Below are 18,155 nucleotides of genomic sequence, written 5' to 3' on the forward strand. Positions count from 1 at the left end.
GGGGAAGGAACAATGGTGGGAGTTATGGGAGGGGGGCGAAAAAAAAAAAGTAAAAAAAATAAGAAAAAAAAAAAAAAGAGGAAAGCAGTGGAAAAATACCAGTTCTGGGCCCCTGGCAGCGCTGCCCGGACCCTCCCCGCCCCAGGATTATTGTACAAAGAAATGTTATTTTTGTTTCAATAATTTGCTGAGGCACTGGCATTCCAGCGCGGGGCTCGTTTTGTCCTCCAGCCCGGCACCAAGGGATCATTGTTCCTCCATGGCCAAGGGGCCGGACGCGGCCCCCCGGCACCGCCGTGCCCTTCACCGCCGCCTCTCCCCGCGGCCGCCCGGCCGCAGGTGCCCTCCGGGGTCGGTCCCGGTGGGTCCCGTCCCGCTGCGTGCCGGAGGGTGGGTGGCGATGGCAGCGAGCCCCGAGGAGCGGGGTGGGTGGCGGAGGAGGGCAGAGCTGTCCTCGCCGTGTCTGCGGGGAGCGAGGGTGGGGAGGGACCCGGGGCGTTGCTCCGGCTCCGGGGGCCCCTTTGAAGCGGGGCGGGCCATTGAAAGGCAGCGGGACCCCGGGGGCCGCCAGCGGGGGGGCGGCCACGGCCCCGTTCTCTGCGCCGGCCCCGGGCACCCCCCGCGCTCCCCGGGCCCACACGGGGGCGGGGGGGGGGCGGCCTCACACCGGGGCCGGTGCCCCCCGGCAGCGCCCGCGGGGACCCGGGGTGGGCGCTGGAGGGGCGGCGGGGGCTCCGGCGAGCGGTGACTTTTGGGGTGCCCACGCCGGGGGGCTCTGGGGTGTCCATGCCAGGGGCTGTGGGGTGCCATGACCTCCGGGGTGTCCCTGCCGGGGGCTCCAGGGTGCCGTGACTTTTGGGGTGCCCACGCCGGGGGCAGCAGCAGGATAACAGGGGCTGCCGGGGGCAGCGCGGTGCCGGTGCGGGGCTGGCAGCCCTGTGGGAGCGGCGCCGTGGGAAGGCGCCCGCGGGTCCCGGGCGCAGGAAGCCGCCGGCCCGGGGCTGTCAATGGCCGGAAGGCGGCGGCGGGACCCCCGGTCCCGGCCCGGGACCGGCCCCGGCGACACTTCCCCTTCCCGGGTCAGCGGCCGCTTCCCCCTCCTGCCCGTCACCTCCCGCCGCACCCCCCGGTACGAGCGGCCGGCGTGGTCCGGGGAGACCCGCACGTGCCCCAGCACCGGGGGTCGGGGGCTCGGGGGGGGCCCGGGGGGTCCGGGGCTGCCGGTGCCGTTGGGCACGTGCGGGGGGCGCGGCCGGGCGGGGGCGGGGCCGGGGCGGGGCCGCGGAGCCGATTAAGCGGCGGGAGCCGGGGCGGCCGCAGCGCGATCGCATCGTCCCCGCGGGGCGGCACCGGACACCGGGCACTGAACACCGGACACCGGCTGCCGGCACTGGGCACCGCACACCGGGCACAGGATACCGCCACCAGACAACGGGCACCGGGCGCAACCACTGGTACCGGGCACCGGCACCGACACAGACACCGGCTCCGGCTCCTGCGCGCCCGGCGCGGCCCGGCCCGGTGAGTGCCCGCGGCGGGGCGGGACTGACCCCCGGAGAGGTTCGGGTTTGCGGATCCGTGTCCCCCCGCGCCCTCGGCGGGGTCAGCTCTCGTCCCGGTGTCCCCCGCCACCCCGGGGTGCTGGGACACCCGCTGTCCCCAAATCCCCTTTCCCCTGGAGAGGGACAGGCCCTTGTTCCGATGTCCCCTGTGCCACCCCGGGCTGCTGGGACAGTCTTGCTCCGATGTCCCCTGGGACAGCTCTGGGAGTGGAAACAGCCCTCGTCCCCATGTCCTCTGCCTCATCTGTCACCCCAGGGTGTAGGGACCGCCCCTGTCACCGAATTCCCTGCATGCCTGGGAGAGACAGCTTCTGTCCCCACGTCCCCTGCACGTTCTGACATCCCCAGGAGCAGGGACACCCCTGGTCCCCGTGTCCCCTGTGCCACCCCAGGGTGCAGGGTTGTCCCCACATCACCTGGAAGTGCCTTCTGCCACCCCCAGGGATCGAGGGCACAGTTCCCACGTCCCCTGCAGCCCCCGGCCCCCCGGCGTGCTGGGACACCCCATGTCCCCTGGGAGCATCCCTAGTCCCCCACGCCTTCCTGTGCCACCCCCAGGGAGGGGACACCAGGGACAGTCCCTGTCTGTCCCGCACCCCTCGGCTCTCTGGGCCCTCCGTGAGGTCCTGGGGTGAGGGTGTCCCCCCCAACTCCCCCCCTGTCCCGGGACACGCGTGGGAAGGAGCTGCAGTGAGCGTCCCAGTGCCACCACCAGGCTGGGAGGGCAGGGAGCCAAGGTCCCCACGGGCGGCACAGCCACGTCCCAGCAGGGCGGAGGGCCCGGGGAGGGCCGGGGGGGGGTGGCCCGGCGTGCCAGGCCAGCGGCGCTGACACCCATTTCCTCCTATTGCAGCTCCAGGAACAATGGCAGAGCCGTTCCTCGTGGAGAGCCCCAACGTCACCTACAGCAAGGACTTCATCGAGGCCAAGTACACGTACAGCACCGTGCACGTCTGCAAGGAGAACGGCGTCACCAAGGTGGGCAGGTGGCGGGGGGCCCGGGGGGCTCGGGGGGGGCCTCTGCTCGTCCCCTCTGTCCCCAGCTGCCCCCTCTCTCTGTCCCCAGGTGCGGCCGTGCTCCACCCGCTTCACCTTCCGCACGGGCCGGCAGGTGCCGCGCCTGGGGGTGATGCTGGTGGGCTGGGGGGGCAACAACGGCACCACGGTGACGGCGGCCGTGCTGGCCAACAAGCTGGGGCTGTCCTGGATGACCAAGACAGGGCGCAAGGTGGGTGTCCCCAGCAAGGGGAGGTGTCCCCAGTGTGACCCCAGTGAGGGGGGTTCCCCCCCAGTGTGACCCCTGCAAGGTGGGTGTCCCCAGAATGACCTCAGTGGGGTGGGTGTCCTCAGTGTGACCTCAGTGGAGTGGGTGTCCTCAGCGTGACCCCTGCAAGGGCCGTGTCCCCGGGGTGTCCCCAGAATGACCCCTGGGACCCGGGGTCATCCCACAGGGATGGGGACACCAAGCTCAGCTGCACCGGTGTCCTGCACCCCGATCTCCTCCCTGCCCCTGCGAAGGGGCTCCGCAGCCCCAGCCCCCAATTTGGGGGTGCTGGGACCCCTCCTCTCCCTGCCATCCTCTCATCCTTGCCCTCCCCATCCCAGAAAGCCAACTACTACGGCTCCCTGCTCCAAGCCTCCACCGTGTGCCTGGGCACCGGCCCCTCCGGTGATGTCTACGTGCCCTTCCGGGACCTGCTGCCCATGGTGCACCCCAACGACATCGTCTTCGACGGTAGGTGGGACACGGGGGGGACCCCACAGCGGCACGGGACACCCCGAGCGCTTGGGTCACCCCGTGTCCCCCAGGCTGGGACATCTCCTCGCTGAACCTGGCGGAGGCCATGAAGCGGGCGGAGGTGCTGGAGTGGCCGCTGCAGGAGCAGCTCTGGCCCCACATGGAGAAGATGAAGCCCCGACCTTCCATCTACATCCCCGAATTCATCGCCGCCAACCAGGAGGAGCGGGCGGACAACGTCCTGCGGGGCTCCATGGCCGAGCAGGTCCTGGCGGGGCGGGCAGGGGAGGGGACAAGGGCCATGGGGGCGGTGCCACCGCTCTGACGCGTCCCGGCCGTGACCCAGGTGGAGCAGATCCGCAGGGACATCCGAGACTTCAAGGAGAGCAGCGGGGTGGACAAAGTCATCGTCCTGTGGACGGCCAACACGGAGAGGTTCTGTGACATCGTGCCGGGGCTCAACGACACCGCCGACAACCTGCTGAGGGCCATCGAGGTCAGGGGCCGGGCGAGGGGAGCGGGAGGGTGACAGCAGCACCGCGGTGGCGCTGAGCTGCCCCGTGTCCCCGCAGCGAGGCCTGGAGGTGTCCCCGTCCACGCTCTTCGCCGTGGCCAGCATCCTGGAGGGCTGCGCCTACATCAACGGGTCCCCCCAGAACACCTTCGTGCCGGGGGCGGTGGAATTGGCCGCCCAGCGCCGCGTCTTCATCGGCGGCGACGACTTCAAGTCGGGGCAGACCAAGCTCAAGTCGGTGCTGGTGGATTTCCTGGTGGGCGCCGGGCTCAAGGTACGTGGGGACAGGCAGGGGGGTGTCCCCAGCCGCAGGGGACAGGGGGTGACCTGCCCGTGCCCCCCCTGGCCAGACCAAGTCCATCGTGAGCTACAACCACCTGGGGAACAACGACGGCAAGAACCTCTCGGCACCGCAGCAGTTCCGCTCCAAAGAGATCTCCAAGAGCAACGTGGTGGACGACACGGTCCAGGCCAACCCCATCCTCTACGGCCCCCAGGACAAGCCTGACCACTGCGTGAGTTGGGGGCTTTGGGGGGGGGGTCACACACACACGTGGGGGGTGACAATGGGGGTGACGGGGACGTGGCTTTGGCAGGTGGTGATCAAGTACGTGCCCTACGTGGGGGACAGCAAGAGGGCGCTGGATGAGTACACGTCCGAGATCATGATGGGTGGCACCAACACCATCGTCATCCACAACACCTGCGAGGTGCGTGCGGGGCCACCGGCGTGTCCCCAGGGTGTCCCCAGGGTGTCCCCTCAGTGCCAGGGTGTCTCCTCACCCCCTCGCTGCCCGCAGGACTCGCTGCTGGCCAGCCCCATCATCCTGGACCTGGCCATCCTGACGGAGCTGTGCCAGCGCATCACCTTCTGCACCGAGGCCGATCCCGAGTTCCAGGGCTTCCACAGCGTCCTCTCCATCCTCGCCTTCCTCTGCAAGGCCCCGCTCGTGCCCGAGGGCACCCCCGTGGTCAACGCGCTCTTCCGCCAGCGCAGCTGCATCGAGAACATCCTGAGGTACCCGGGGTCCCCGTCCACCAAGTGCCACCGCCCCGGTGCCCGTGGTGGCACCCAAAGGCTTGCAGGGGGTCCCAGTGTGGGATAGCCCAGTGCTCATCGTGGGGTGTCCAAATCCAGGGAGTCCTGGAGGCCAAGGCCTGGGGTGCCCAGTGCTGGGGGTGGGTCCCAGTGCCACCAGTGGGTTCCAGTATGTCCTGGTGAATGATGGTGCCAGTGCCCAGAGGTCCTGGAGATGCCCAGGACCAAGGTCCCAACACAGATGGGTCCCCATTTCTCAGTCCTGGGGTGCCTGAGGGGAGCAGGGTCCCCATGCCCAGGGTGTCGCAACACACAGACCCTGGCACCCAGTGCTCAGCAGCTCCTGCACCAGTGGGTGCCAGTCCCTGATGCCCGGGGGGAGCCCAAAACAAATGGATCCCAGTGCCCAACACGACGGATCCCAGTGCCCAGCACCAGTGGCTCCCATTGTGTCCCAGTAACCAAAGCCTGGGGTTCCCAGTGCTTGGGGGTGCCTGGGGGATCCCAGTGCCCAACACCTGGAGGTGCCCCGCTCCAGTATCCCCCATCACCAGCACATCCCAATGCCCAGAACACCCAACGCTCCGTGTCCCCCGCCCTGTCAGTGCCACCTCCCCGCCCTCCCCCAGCCCCGAGGTGCCCACCCTGACCCCCTGTGTGCCCGCAGGGCCTGCCTGGGGCTGCCCCCCCAGAACCACATGCTGCTGGAGCACAAGATGCAGCGGCCGGCACCGAGCCCCAAGCGTGCCTGTCCCGGGGGGGCCGCCTGTCCCCTGGTCCCCAAGAAGAGCCCGGCAGCGCCCGCCCAGCTCAACGGGCACCCCTGTGCCCCCCGGCCGGGGCCACCCCGAGCCCCCCTGCACATCGACGGCGCCGACTAACCCCGACTGCCCCGTGCCAGCCAGCCCGGAGAGGCTTTTTAGGGGGGTGGGGGGTGGGAAGGGTGGGTTTGGGGGGGACTGTTCCCCCCCACCCCAAATGTTGATGGCGACTCCAAACTGTGAAGCTTTGTACCCACCAATAAACCCGGAGCACAGCGTGACCCCTCCCCCGGCTTATGGGGTCCCTTCACTTGGCTTTTGGGGTCCCCTCACTTGGTTCTTGGGGGTCACCCTCATCTGGTCTTTGGGGTCCCCCAGATGGTTCCTGAGACCCTCACCTGGTTTTGGGGTCCCCCTCACCTCGTTCCTCTTCAGGTCTTCCTCACCTGGTTTTGGGGTCCCCCCACCCCCAACGAGACCCAAATATCGCCGCCTTCTGAAAAAAAATCAAATTACATTTATTGATGCGGGGGGGGGGGTGTTGGGGGGGTCGTGGGGTGGGTTGTTTTTTTTTTTTTGGTCATTTTAGGCCTTTTTTTTCTTTTTTTTGCTCTTTTTGTATTTTTTCTTTTTTTTTTCTTTTTGTTCTTTTTTTTTGGGGGGGGGGCTCCCCCATTTTGTTTTGATAAGCAATGGGGGGGGGGGCTAAAGGCTTAGAAATGAGGGGGGGTCCCTACACAGAACGACTACGCCTATGGGGGGGGGGTCACCCCTATGGGGGCTGGGGGCTGCCCCCCACCTGGGGGGGGCACGAGGGGAACCCCCAGTGCGGGGCTGTACAGGGGAGGGGGGGTGTGGGTGTGCGGCGGCATTTTGGGGGGGCTCTTGGGGGGGGAGGTCAGGGGGGGCTTTGAGGTCCTTTCTGTTATAAAAGAGGAAAAAATCAGCAAAACCAAAAAAAATCAAGAAAACAAAACAAAACAAAAAAACCAAAAAACCCCAAAAAAACCCAAAACCACACCAAAAAAAAAAAAAAAAATTCCTTCATATTAAAGTGGTCCCTGGGGGGGTCGGGGGGGGCCCCGGTCTGGCGCTCGGGGGGGGGCCGGGGATCACAGTGCTGGCTGAGCACACAGACGGGGCTGGGGGGGCTGGGACCCCCCCGGGGCTGGGGGGGCTGCTCTGCACTGGGACCCCCCTAAAGAGCCCGAGGAGGAGGGGGGGGTGGCTCCATGGGGGGGGTTATGGCTTAGCCCCCCCACTCCTTCCCCCTCCCCCAGCACAGCCCAGATTTTGGGGGGGGGGGGGGGGGGGGGTCTGCACCCACATTGGGGGGGCTGTGCTGGTTCTGCCACCCCCCCCCCCCAGGGTGTGGTTTGGGGGGCGGCACTGGGAGAACTGGGAGGGAGTCACACCCTCCCAGCCTGGGGGGGCACAGCTCAGTGAAGCCCCCCAGATCCCTCAAATCGGGGGGGGGGGGGGATTGGCACCACCTGCCATGGAGGGGAGGGGAGAGGGGGGCACAATGCCATGGACCCCCCCGCCAAAAATGCCCCTCCCTGGGCTTGGTACCGCCCCATGTAGGGGGGGCAAAACACCCCAAAACAGCCCCCCCTGCACCCCCGCAGTGCCAGACCCCCCCTCCAGCGCCGACCCCGTCCTGGGGAGGGGGGGCTGTGGTTGGGAAGGGGGGGGAGGGGTCCCAGTACAGAGGGGGGGCTCCCAGTGCTGGGTGGGGTCCCAGTTCCGGGAGAGTGGGAAGGGCTGGAAAACGGGAGGGGGGTCCCAGTCCTGGGGAGGGGGGCGGCCGGGGAGGGGGTGCGGGGGGGGGGGTTGGGGGCAGCAAATAAGTCACGTGACTTATTTCTAATCATCATTATTATTTCTTTTTTTTCCCGTTTTTCCTCCCGCGCTTTCTCTGCTCGTTTTTAGTGTTCGTTTGGAACAAAAAAAAAAGGGGGGTGGGGGGTGGGAGTGGGACGGGGCTGGAAAAGAGGGGGGGGGGGGCGCTGAGGGGGTGGGGCGGGGTGTGGCGGGGCGGGGGGGGGGCTGATCATTAAAATTAATGAATTTTTTTCGGTGGTGGTGGTGGTGGTGGTGGTGGTGGTGGGTGAGGGCGTCTGTGGCTGTCGCTGGCCTCGGCGCGGGGCTCACACGCTCATTGTCATGCTGGGCGAGTACTATAGAGAGAGCGGAGACACCACAGCGTTAGCGGGGCCGCGGGGGGGTCCGGGGGGGGGGCACGCACACCGCAGCCCCCCCAGCGCCGCCCTCCTCACGCCTCGCGGCCGCTCGGCCAAGGTGACCCCCCCGGCGCTGGCGCTGGCGCTGGTGGTGGCGGTGGTGGCGGTGGTGGTGGCGGTGGTGACACAATTTCGGGGGGTCGCCACTGGGATTTGCTCGCTGAACCCCCCCGTCCCCGGCCGCCGCGCCCCCCCCGGGCCCCCCGCCCTCGCCGCCTGCCCCCCCGGGGGTCCGCGGGGGTCCCCGCCGGGTCCCTTACGCTGTCGCTTTGGAAGGGATTTAGGAAATTGCTGCTCAGCTCGGCGTCGTCCCGAGGGGTCCCGGGGGGGTTGCTCAAGGCCCCCAAGTTACTGGGGGAGCTCTGGAGGAAAGGTGGGGAAGGGGAGAGAAGGGTTAGCGGGGGGGGGGTTTTGGGGTATGGGGGGGGGGGGTCTGGTGGGTTTGGGGCAATAAATGGGGTCCCAGTAGATGGGGGGGTCTTGGTTCATGGGGGGTCCCCAGTGCATTGGGGTGGGAGAGTGCCAGTACTGGGGGGGGAATAAATGGGGTCCCAGTAAGAGGGGTGGTCCCAGGAAATTGGGGAGCCCCAATAAATGGGGTCCCAGTAAGAGGGGTGGTCCCAGGAAATCGGGGAGCCCCAATAAATGGGGTCCCAGTAAGAGGGGTGGTCCCAGAAAATGGGGGAACCCCAATAAATGGGGTCCCAGTAAGAGGGGTGGTCCCAGAAAATGGGGGAACCCCAATAAATGGGGTCCCAGTAAGAGGGGTGGTCCCAGAAAATGGGGGAACCCCAATAAATGGGGTCCCAGTAAGAGGGGTGGTCCCAGAAAATGGGGGAACCCCAATAAATGGGGTCCCAGTAAGAGGGGTGGTCCCAGAAAATGGGGGAGCCCCAATAAATGGGGTCCCAGTAAGAGGGGTGGTCCCAGAAAATGGGGGAGCCCCAATAAATGCAATCCCAATATATGTGGGGGCTCCCAGTGAATGAGGGAGGGGTCCCAATAAATGGGGTCCCAGTCTATGGGAAGGGTCCAGTGCATGGGGGGGAGTCCCAGTAAAGGGGGTCCCAGGGTCCCCAACTCACCTTTGGCAGCCCATCCATGTCCCCGGAGCCTGCCAGGATGACAGCGGGGTGTTAGTGACCCCCCCAATGCGTGGGTCCCCCCAAACTTTGTGTGTCCCTAATCCACGTGTCCCCCAGTCCATCCACGTCCCCTCAATCCGTGTGTCCCCAAATCCGTGTCTGTCCCCTCAATCCATTCCCCCCTCCCATCCATGTGCCCCCCCTGCTGCACGAGCCCCTCCAGCCGCAGATGGAGCTCATATCCCACAGGATTTGGGATTTTGGGGGTGCTGGGGGGGGGGGGGGACACACAGGACCCCCCTGTCCCCAGGGGGGTGTCACCCACCTAAGGATCCGTTCATGTGGTGCGGCTCCATCGCGCTCATCCCGCCCATGGGCCCCTCGGGTCCGGGCCCCATCGGGAACTGGAAGGGAAAGGGAGGGTGAGGAATGTTGGGGGGACTCCCCCCCTCATCCCAGTCCCTGTCCCCCATCCCGTCACTCACGTTGGGCCGGTTCCCCGCGGGTCCGATGGGGTTCATCATGGTGTACATGTTCTCACTGGAGTTGGTGGAGTCTAGGGGGGGGACAGCACACGGGGGGGGGGGTGAGCGTGGACCCCCCCAAATCCCATTCACACCCCCACAAATCCCACTCACACCCCTGCAAATCCCACTCACACCCCCAAATCCCACTCACACCCCTGCAAATCCCAATCACACCCCCAAATCCCACTCACAGCCCATCCCATCCCCTCACTCACCTCCGGGGCTGGGCAGGATGGGGGTGCCAGGGGGGCCACCGCCCCCAGGAGGGCCCTGGAAGGGAAAAGGAAAAAGGGGGGGGTGGTTTGTGGGGGGGTCACGGGGTCACTGCAGCCCCACCCCCAACAGTGCACCCCAGTACTCACCACGTAATTGCCGGGGGATGAGGAGGAGTAGGCGATCTGGGGGGGACAAAGTGGGGTCAGCACAGGGGTGGACACAGGGACAACATCCCCACAGGACCCCCTCCCAAAGGTATTACCCCCCCCCCCCCCCAAACCCCAAAACTTACGGAGTTGGCGTTGGGGTTGGGCCAGGGCCCGCGGCCACCAGGACCCCTGGAAGGCAACGGGGACAGTGAGGGGGGGTCCTGCCGGTCCCGGGGCCCCCGCCACAGTGGGGGGGTCACGGGGGGGGGGGCACGGGGGTCTTACATGTTCATGGTGGGCATTCCAGGGCCGGCCAGCGAGCTGGGGGGGGGGCGCATCCCGCTGCCGTAGCTCTGCCGGGAGAGGGGGGGTCAGTGGGGCTGGGACATCCCTGACACTGTCCCCATCCCTGTATTCCCATTCCCATCCCTTTATCCCTGTATCCCAACCCTGCATCCTTCTATCCCCTTGTACCCATCCCCATTCCCAAATCCATGTCCCCATAGCCCTGTAACCACTCCCACCCTGTATCCGGGTCCCTGCCCCATCCCGGTATCCCGGTATCCCGGTATGCCACCATCCCGTACCTGTGGCCCCATCCCGGCCATGCCTCGGGGGGGGTTCATGCGCTGCATCGGGCCCCCCATGCCAGGATGCCCTGCACAAATGGGGGAGGGGGAGGTGTGAGACCCCCACAGCCCCCCCACCCCCCAAAACCACCTCGGGGTCTGGGGGGGACATGGGGAGGGGGGACAGGGACCCCCGACTCACCCTGCGAGCGCGCAGCCGGGTCCATGGCGTTGGGCAGCAGCGGCTGGGAGCCGGGAACACCCACGGGGGGCTGCGGAGAGGGGGGGCAGTAGGGGGTCAGGGTGCTGCGGGGGGGGGGGCTGCACCCCTTTCTTTAGGGAGGGGGGGTCCCGGCAGCGACCACCTCACCTGGTTGGGCATCCGGAGCGGGGGCCGGGGGCCGCCGGGGTAGCGGGGGGACATGAAGGGCTGCAAGAGAGGGGGGGTCTGGGGGTCAGCCGGGGCTGGGGGGGATCGGTGTCACCCTGGGGGGGTCGTGAGGGGGGCTGGGGCCGTGCTGGGGGGCTGGGGGGGCTGTGCCCAGCAGGGGCATCCTGGGGGTGGGGGGTGGAAAGGGGGGGCACCCGCAGGAGCCTTGGAGAGAAACACAACGGGGGGGTGTTATGGGCAGGGGGCTTTGGGGGGGCTGTGACCCCTGGGAAGGGGCTGGGGGGGGGGGGGGGCTGTGACCTCAGGGGCAGTCTGGGGGGGGCGGTGAGGGTGTGGGGGGCACAGGGCCTGGGCGAGGGGAGGCTGTGCCATGGTGAGGGTGTGACCCACCCCCCAAAACTGGCTGGGGACACGGGAGCACCAGGCTCAGGCACACGCCGGGGACACGCAGGGCTCGGTACCTGGAAGAAGGCGGGGGGCACGGGACCCCCGGCCATGCCATCCCCGGGGGGCAGGTTCCCCATCACCGGGCTGGGCGCTGCCGCCGCGCTCTGCAGGGAGAGAGAGCTCAGGGCGGGGCTGGGGGGGTCCCCATCGCCCCCCGACCCCACTGTCCCCCACCCTCAGGGCCTCCCCATCCCCGCGTCCCCCCCCGCAGCACCGAGCCCGGGGCCCAGCTCGCCCCACGTTCCCCTCCCAGCCCAACTGGGGGGACCCCCGGGGCCGGGGGGGCGCGGGCAGGGGGCCCTGGCCCCACTCGCCGGCCGGGCCCGTCCGGGGGGAGCTGTTAGGGGAAGGAATGTGCCGCTTTTCCGGCTCGGCCCCTGCGCCACAACTGGTTTCAATTTGGAGGGGAGGAGGAGAAGGGGGGGACCCCGCGCTGCCCCCTCCACCCGGGGGGCCCCGCGCCCCCCAAACCCCCGCCAGCACCGGGGGTCCCGCTGTGCTTGGAGGGGCAGCACCCACGGGCGGGTGACGGGAAGGTGCTGCTGCTGCTGCTGCTGCAGCTCTGGGGACACGGATGGGGATGGTGACACCCCGTGGGGACACACGGGTCACGCCATGGACACGGGTCACGGCTGGGACACCCAGAGATGGTGACAGCGAGAGCCCAGCGGAGCCCAGATGGGGTCTGTACCCCATGGGGGTGGGCACCGGGGGTCCGTGGGGGTCTCAGGGCTGGCCCCAGGCCATGTCCCCTCTAGGGGACCCCCCTACTCCTGCCCCAGACACAGCGACAGTGACGGATCGGGGCCGCTGCTGGTGCAGCCCCATGGGGGTGACAGTGCTGCCCCCTCAAACGGGGGCCAAACGGGGCCCCCCCGTCCCCCCCATCACTCGGTGATGCAAAGCAGAGTTGCCATGGCAACAGGTTGGGGAGCTGCGGCTCCTCCTGCGGGCTCAAGGTCAGGAGGGAGAAAATTGGAGGGGGGGGGGACACGTGGGGGGCAGTTTGGGGGCTGCTCACCCCAGGGGGGACCCCAGACCCAGCTGTGGGGCGGCTGCTGCCAATACCCCCCCAAAAACTGCTGTGCACAGCTTGGAACCCCCCCAGTTTTATGGGGTCACCAGGATGCTCGGGGGGGGTCCCGATGTGCCCGCGGAGGGGGGGCTGGTGGAGCAGCACCCATGGGAATGCGAGGGGCCCCGGCTCCATGCTGGGCCCCCCAGTCCAGCCCAGCTGGGCACTGGGATGGGCCCACGGCTGCGTGGGGCACCCCAGCGGGCGCAGGGGGGGCCGTGGGGCTCCCCCCCAGCGCTCCCCGGCTCTGCCAGGCAGCAGTGCCATGGCAACGTGGCCTGACCCGCGCCATGTCCCCGGCGTCACCGTCACCGCACCGGCAGCCTCATTAATTCCAGCATGGAAATCAGCTCTGCGCAGCGCCGGGGGCCGGGGGCGGCGAGGGGGGGTCCTGCTGCAGCCCCCGCGGCGCCGGTGCGGCCCCACGGGACCCCACGGGGGTGAGGGGTGTCCCGGGGGGCAGCGGCTCCGTGTGGGCCCCGCAGGGTCCTGAATCCACGGGGCCGCGGATTGTCCGGCAGGCCCTGGCATCCCCCCCGTGCCACCGCGTGTCCCACAGCATCCTGCATCCCGCGGCCCTCTGCATCCCACCGTGCCACCCTGCGCGTCACAGCATCCCACATCCCGGGGCACTGCGGACCCCACGGCCTCCTGCACCATCCCACAGCCTCCTGCACCATCCCACGGCCCCCTGCACCATCCCACGGCCTCCTGCACCATCCCATAGCCTCCTGCACCATCCCACGGCCTCCTGCACCATCCCATAGCCTCCTGCACCATCCCACGGCATCCTGCACCATCCCACGGCATCCTGCACCATCCCACAGCCTCCTGCACCATCCCACGGCCTCCTGCACCATCCCATAGCCTCCTGCACCATCCCACGGCCCCCTGCACCATCCCACGGCCTCCTGCACCATCCCATAGCCTCCTGCACCATCCCACAGCATCCTGCACCATCCCATTAGCCTCCTGCACCATCCCACAGCCTCCCGCATCCCAGAGCATCCCGCATCCCACAGCACGGTGGATCCCACAGCCTCCCGCATCCCACGGCATCCTGCATCATCCTGCATCCTGTGGGACCGTGGGCCCTGCATCATCCTGCATCCCACAGCATCCCACAGGATCCTGCGTCATCCTACATCCCAGGGACCACTCCCCACCCCAGAGCACGGTGCCCCCCACAGCCCCCCCTGGACCCCAGGCCCCCCCATGCCCCCCCTGTGCCCGCAGTCCTGGCAGGAGCAGGCACAGGGACATGCCGGGAACACCGGGAATGCCGGGAACACCGGGGGCTGTTGACTCTGTGCCAATGATTAACCCACCGGAGCTGGCGCTGGGAAGGAGCAGAGCTGTTCTGGGGGGGGGTCCCCTCAGTGTGGGGGGGTCCCACTGAGCCCCGTGGTGACCCCCTTGACACCGGGTGAGGAGGGGGGGACACCCCTGGCTGGGCAGCGAGACCCTGTCACTGTGCCCACGGCGTGGGACTGGGAGGGATGGGGGGGTCCCTGTGCTCTGGGGGGGGGTGACAGTGGGGGATGGGCACGCCGGGGTCCCCGTGGGGGGGGGGCACTGAGCCAGGCCCCCAGGGATTAACCCCCCCTCGCCGCCGCCCCGTGAAATAGGTCACCCACAGATCCGGGGCTGGCAGTGTGTGGGAACCCCGGCGGGGGGGTCCTGCCGGCGGGTGGGCGGTGGGGGGGGGGCAGGGGGCACGGACCCCCCCCATCCCGAGGCACTCACGTAGTCATGGAAGGCTTTGGCCTCGCTGGAATGCTCGCAGGTCTCCCGGCGGTCCGGGGCGGCGCAGTACAGATCCCAGAAGACGCTGGGAAAAGGGCGGGGGGGACACAGCGGGTGAGGACCCCCCCCCTAATCTGCACCCCTGGCCATCGCCCACCGACCCCCACGGCGCGGCTGAGCACGGCCACACTCGTGTCAGCGATGGGGCGGGGGGGCCGCGGCCGTGTCCCCCCCTCGGCGGGGGCCTCCCGGCTCCAGCGCTGCCGCCTGTTTTCCCTGGAAACGGTCGCTACGGCCGGAGCCCAAATTCCTGGGACTTTACATCAGGCTGCAGCATCCCGGGGCGGGATGGGATGGGGGGGATCCCCTGCCCGAGCCCCCCGCCCTGGGCGTGGGACAGCAGAGGGGTCGGGTCCGTTTCTGGGTGCCCCCCAGGTTTGGGGGGTGCTGGCCGGGTGCCAGCTTGACCCCCCCCGTTTAGGAGTGGGAAGGCACCAATGCCCCCTCACTGTCTGTGTCCCCCCCCCAAATCACCAACTGGTCACTCACTGCCCCTCCTCGAGGCCCCCCCAAGTGATGTCCACCCGCGGGGTGCCCCCCACATCCCCATCACCCCTCAGTGCGGGGGTCCAGCCCCGGGGCTGGGAGCCCCCCACCCCCCCCAGCTCCACGTTTGGTGCCAAATTGGATCCATCTGGAGGAGCCAGGCGGGGGGGCCGGGATGGGAGGGAAAGAGGGGGGGGTCCCCCAAATCGCTGATGGGAAAAGCAGAAGGACAGGTTTATGGGCTACGAGGTGATGTGTTGGCAGAATGGGATGGGGAGGCAGCTCCCAGCCCCCTTCCAGCCCCCCTGCCATGGTAGTGGGGGGGGTTCCCCCCTTTCCAACCCCCCCGGACCCCAACTCACCACCACCAGGAGTGCAGGAAGCCGGGGGGCTCCCCCAGCGTGATGTTCTTCTCCCATCGGATCTGTGGAGAGGGGCAAAGGGAGAGGGGGGTCAGCAGCCCCCACCAGGGATGGGGCTCCAGGACCCCCGGTGGGCGGGATGGGGGGGTCTGGGGGCGCTGCCCGCCCCCCCCTTACCTCCGACAGGAAGGTCTGGGCGGATTTCTGGGCCCCCACGTGCAGCAGGTACTCGTAGACGTAGAGCGCCAGCCTGGGGGGACAGCAGGGGGACAGGGACAGGGTGTCAGCGACCTGCCACCCCCACGGTGACATCCCCACCCACCGGACCCCGAGGGACACGGGGGACGGCCAGGACGGAGCCCCGCGTTCAATTAGTGCACAATTAACAAAGGAGGTTCGATGTCACCTCCCTGCGAGGGACCCCGCCGGTGACACCGAGTGGCTCCCACTGGTGACACCGCACGCCCTCCACGGCAACCGCTTCCCACCGCTGGGGTGGCTCCAGGACAGGTGACACATCCCACGCAGGATGTGGCCCAGGGCCGAGTGCCACCACGGGTGTCCCCTGGCGGAGGCCACTCAGGGAACCCCAGGGTGCCACATCCCCTCCCGGGAGCAGGAGCGGGACCTGCGGGGCCCCCCCGGGGGTCCTGCTCTGGGGGGAGCGCGGTGGGTGCAGCCCCCGGCCCCAGCAGCTGCCCCGGGGAGCGCGGTGGCCTCGGGCACGGGGACACGGCGGGACAGGGACAGCCGGGAACGGCGCGGCACGGTGCCGGGGACTGGGGGTGGCAGGGACCGGGGAGCATCAGGAGATCCGGTGCCGCTTCGGTCGCCGCTGCCCCAGGGGATGGCACGGCCGCGGACGGCTCCCGGTGCCCTCAGGGATGCTGCGGACCGGGCACATCCCGGCTCGCGGTAGCCCCGGTGCCATCGCGGGTCACGGTGCCCCGGAGGATGGCAATGCCCGGGGGGATCCTCCCGGCTCCCGGTGCCCCGGAGGATGGCAGAAACAGGCAGGCACAGCCCGGTTCCCGGTAATCACGGTGCGCTCGCGGTTCCCGGAACCCCGGCGGACGGCACGGACCGGGGGGATCATCCCGGGTCCCGGTACCCCGGGGGATGGCACCGCCGGGGAAGGGGCATCCCGGCTGCCGGTGCCCCCGGGGATGCCGCAGACCACGGGGATCATCCCGGCTCCCGGTGCTCCCGCAGCTCCCGGTGCCCCGAGATGTGGCAATGCCCGGGGGGCACACCCCGGCTCCCGTTAGTCCCGGTGTGATCGCGGCTCCCGGTGCCCCGGGGGATGCCGCGGACCCCGGCACATCGCAGTTCTCGGTGTCCCGGGGGATGTCACGGACCGGGGGGATCATCCCGAGTCCCGGTACCCCAAGATGTCACGGACCGGGGGGATCATCCCGATTCCCGGTACGCCGGAGAACGGCACAGATCGGGGGGAACCATCCGGCTCCCGGTGCCCCCGCAGCTCCCGGTGCCCCGGGGGATAGCACGGACCAGGGGGATCATCCCGACTCCCGGTGCCCCGGGGGATGCCGCAAACCGGGGGGCTCATCCCGGCTGCCGGTGCCCGGCTGACCCCCGCCAGCTCCCGCTGCCCCGCGGCTGCCGGTGCTCCCCGGCGGGGCGGGGCCGGGGGGTCCGCCCGCCCCCCGATCTCCCCCCCCCCTTTTCCCGATCTTCCCCCCCCCCTCCTTCCTTCCCGCTCCGTCCCCGCTCCCCCGGCGCCCGCCCCGGCAAAAACTTCCGCGCCCCGGCCGTCCCCCGCCGCCGCCCGGCGCCGCACTCACTTCTCGCGGGCCTGGCCGTCCGAGGGCACGCCGGAGCCCTTGCCCTTGGCGTACATGGCGCGGCGGCGGCTGTCAGCGGCCCCGGGCCCGGCCCCGCGCGGCCCCCGCCGCCCCCGCCGCCCCCGCCGCCATCCCGGCCCGGCCCGGCCCGGCCCCGCCGGCTGCGGCCGCGCGCCCGAGGGGGAGCTTGAAACCGCCGCGCCCCCCCCGCGCGGCTGTTCCGGCAGCGCCGACACCACCCCCCCCGCGCCGCGCGCCGCGCTTAAAGGGGCGATGGCGGCGGGGGGAGGCGGTGGGGACCGCGCTGAAGAGGGAGTGGGGGGTGGTCGCGGAGAGGGGGACGCGGACACGGGGGGACGCGAGGAGTGGGCGATGAGGGTCAGGGGTGGACACAGGGGGCTCAGAGGGACGCGGATGTGACAGTGTGGACGCGGATCCGAGGGGGTGGGCGCGGGGAACGCGGGGACACGGAGGCGAGGAGTGGGCACGGACACGGGGGACGCGCGCGAGGGGGTGGGCACGGAGGGGCAAGGACACAGGGGGATGGGCATCCAGGGACGGGGACACACGGGGGATTGTGGACACGAGGGGGTGAATTAAAGGGGCAGTGACACGAGGGGACACGGACACGGTGGTCACGGAGGGACACGAGGGGCTGGACACGGACATGGGGGATACGGGGGGGGACATGTGGCAGGGTGGACGCGAGGGGATGGGCATGGAGGGACACGGACACGAAAAGGTGGACACGGACATGAAGGGGTGGACACGGACATGAAGGGGCGGACATGGGAGGGGGGACACAGGGGGACACGGGGGACACAGAGGAACACGGATGTGACAGGGTGGACACGGACGCGAGGGGGTGGACTTAAAGGGGCAGTGACACGAGAGAATGGAGACAGGATGGTCATGGAGGAACATGGAATTGAGAGGATGGACATGGAGGGGCACGAGGGACACAGACACGGGACACAGGGGGACACGGATGTGACAGCGGGGACACAACGGGATGGACACGTGCAAGGGGTTGGGCATGCATGGACACGGACACGAGGGGGACACACGGACGGGGATGTGAGCGGGTGGTCACGGAGGGACTCGGACACCAGGGGGCAGCCACGGACACGGTGTGACACGGGGGGGACACAGGGGGGTGGACATGGAGGGACATGGACCCGGGGAGTGGACGTGAACATGATGCACTCGGGGCACGTGGGACACGGAGTTGCAGACACGAAGGGGGGCACACCGGGAGGGGGACGCCCACCCTGCCAGGGCACACAGATGCAGAGTTGTCGTCTCCCCCAGCCCAGGGGTCCCCTCACACTCGGGGGGGTTCCTGTGCTGCCGGGGGGGGTCTGTGATCACACGTGGGGG

General features: G+C 69.1%; 2 protein-coding genes across 2 annotated transcripts; one reads left to right on the forward strand and one right to left on the reverse strand.

Moving 5' to 3' along the window:
• Positions 1–1,291: 1,291 nt before the first annotated feature.
• On the forward strand, positions 1,292–5,764 carry ISYNA1 (inositol-3-phosphate synthase 1). Its single transcript, XM_082298040.1, has 11 exons — positions 1,292–1,521; positions 2,416–2,540; positions 2,629–2,790; positions 3,168–3,297; positions 3,372–3,565; positions 3,647–3,796; positions 3,873–4,088; positions 4,165–4,329; positions 4,411–4,524; positions 4,615–4,832; positions 5,521–5,764. Exons 2-11 carry the CDS (start codon positions 2,427–2,429, stop codon positions 5,732–5,734), a joined length of 1,677 nt encoding a protein of 558 aa, XP_082154166.1. The 5' UTR covers positions 1,292–1,521; positions 2,416–2,426; the 3' UTR covers positions 5,735–5,764.
• Positions 5,765–6,303: 539 nt separating this feature from the next.
• SSBP4 (single stranded DNA binding protein 4) lies at positions 6,304–16,912 on the reverse strand. The gene is made up of 17 exons (XM_082297818.1): positions 16,776–16,912; positions 15,148–15,220; positions 14,971–15,032; positions 14,063–14,147; positions 11,256–11,345; positions 10,774–10,833; positions 10,606–10,675; positions 10,422–10,492; positions 10,120–10,187; positions 9,978–10,023; positions 9,832–9,867; positions 9,685–9,739; positions 9,428–9,498; positions 9,268–9,346; positions 8,943–8,971; positions 8,118–8,219; positions 6,304–7,794 (listed from the first exon to the last, which is right to left on the reverse strand). Exons 1-17 carry the CDS (start codon positions 16,829–16,831, stop codon positions 7,765–7,767), a joined length of 1,083 nt encoding a protein of 360 aa, XP_082153944.1. The 5' UTR covers positions 16,832–16,912; the 3' UTR covers positions 6,304–7,764.
• Positions 16,913–18,155: the final 1,243 nt, after the last annotated feature.

This window comes from Coloeus monedula (genome assembly GCF_965178545.1).
Source record: "Coloeus monedula genome assembly, chromosome: 27".
NCBI classification, from domain to species: domain Eukaryota; kingdom Metazoa; phylum Chordata; class Aves; order Passeriformes; family Corvidae; genus Coloeus; species Coloeus monedula.

What these genes read in the sequence shown, in the direction of transcription:
- SSBP4 (XM_082297818.1), bottom strand. Translation starts at nt 16,831, where the DNA reads ATGTACGCCAAGGGCAAGGGCTCCGGCGTGCCCTCGGACGGCCAGGCC. An exon ending in CCAAAGCCTTCCATGACTAC is followed by an intron (nt 11,346 to 14,062) that starts GTGAGTGCCTCG and finishes CTCTCCCTGCAG; the next exon opens with AGCGCGGCGGCAGCGCCCAG. An exon ending in ACATGGATGGGCTGCCAAAG is followed by an intron (nt 8,220 to 8,942) that starts GTGAGTTGGGGA and finishes CCTTTCCTCCAG; the next exon opens with AGCTCCCCCAGTAACTTGGG.
- ISYNA1 (XM_082298040.1), top strand. Translation starts at nt 2,427, where the DNA reads ATGGCAGAGCCGTTCCTCGTGGAGAGCCCCAACGTCACCTACAGCAAG. An exon ending in CAACGACATCGTCTTCGACG is followed by an intron (nt 3,298 to 3,371) that starts GTAGGTGGGACA and finishes CGTGTCCCCCAG; the next exon opens with GCTGGGACATCTCCTCGCTG. An exon ending in ACCTGCTGAGGGCCATCGAG is followed by an intron (nt 3,797 to 3,872) that starts GTCAGGGGCCGG and finishes GTGTCCCCGCAG; the next exon opens with CGAGGCCTGGAGGTGTCCCC.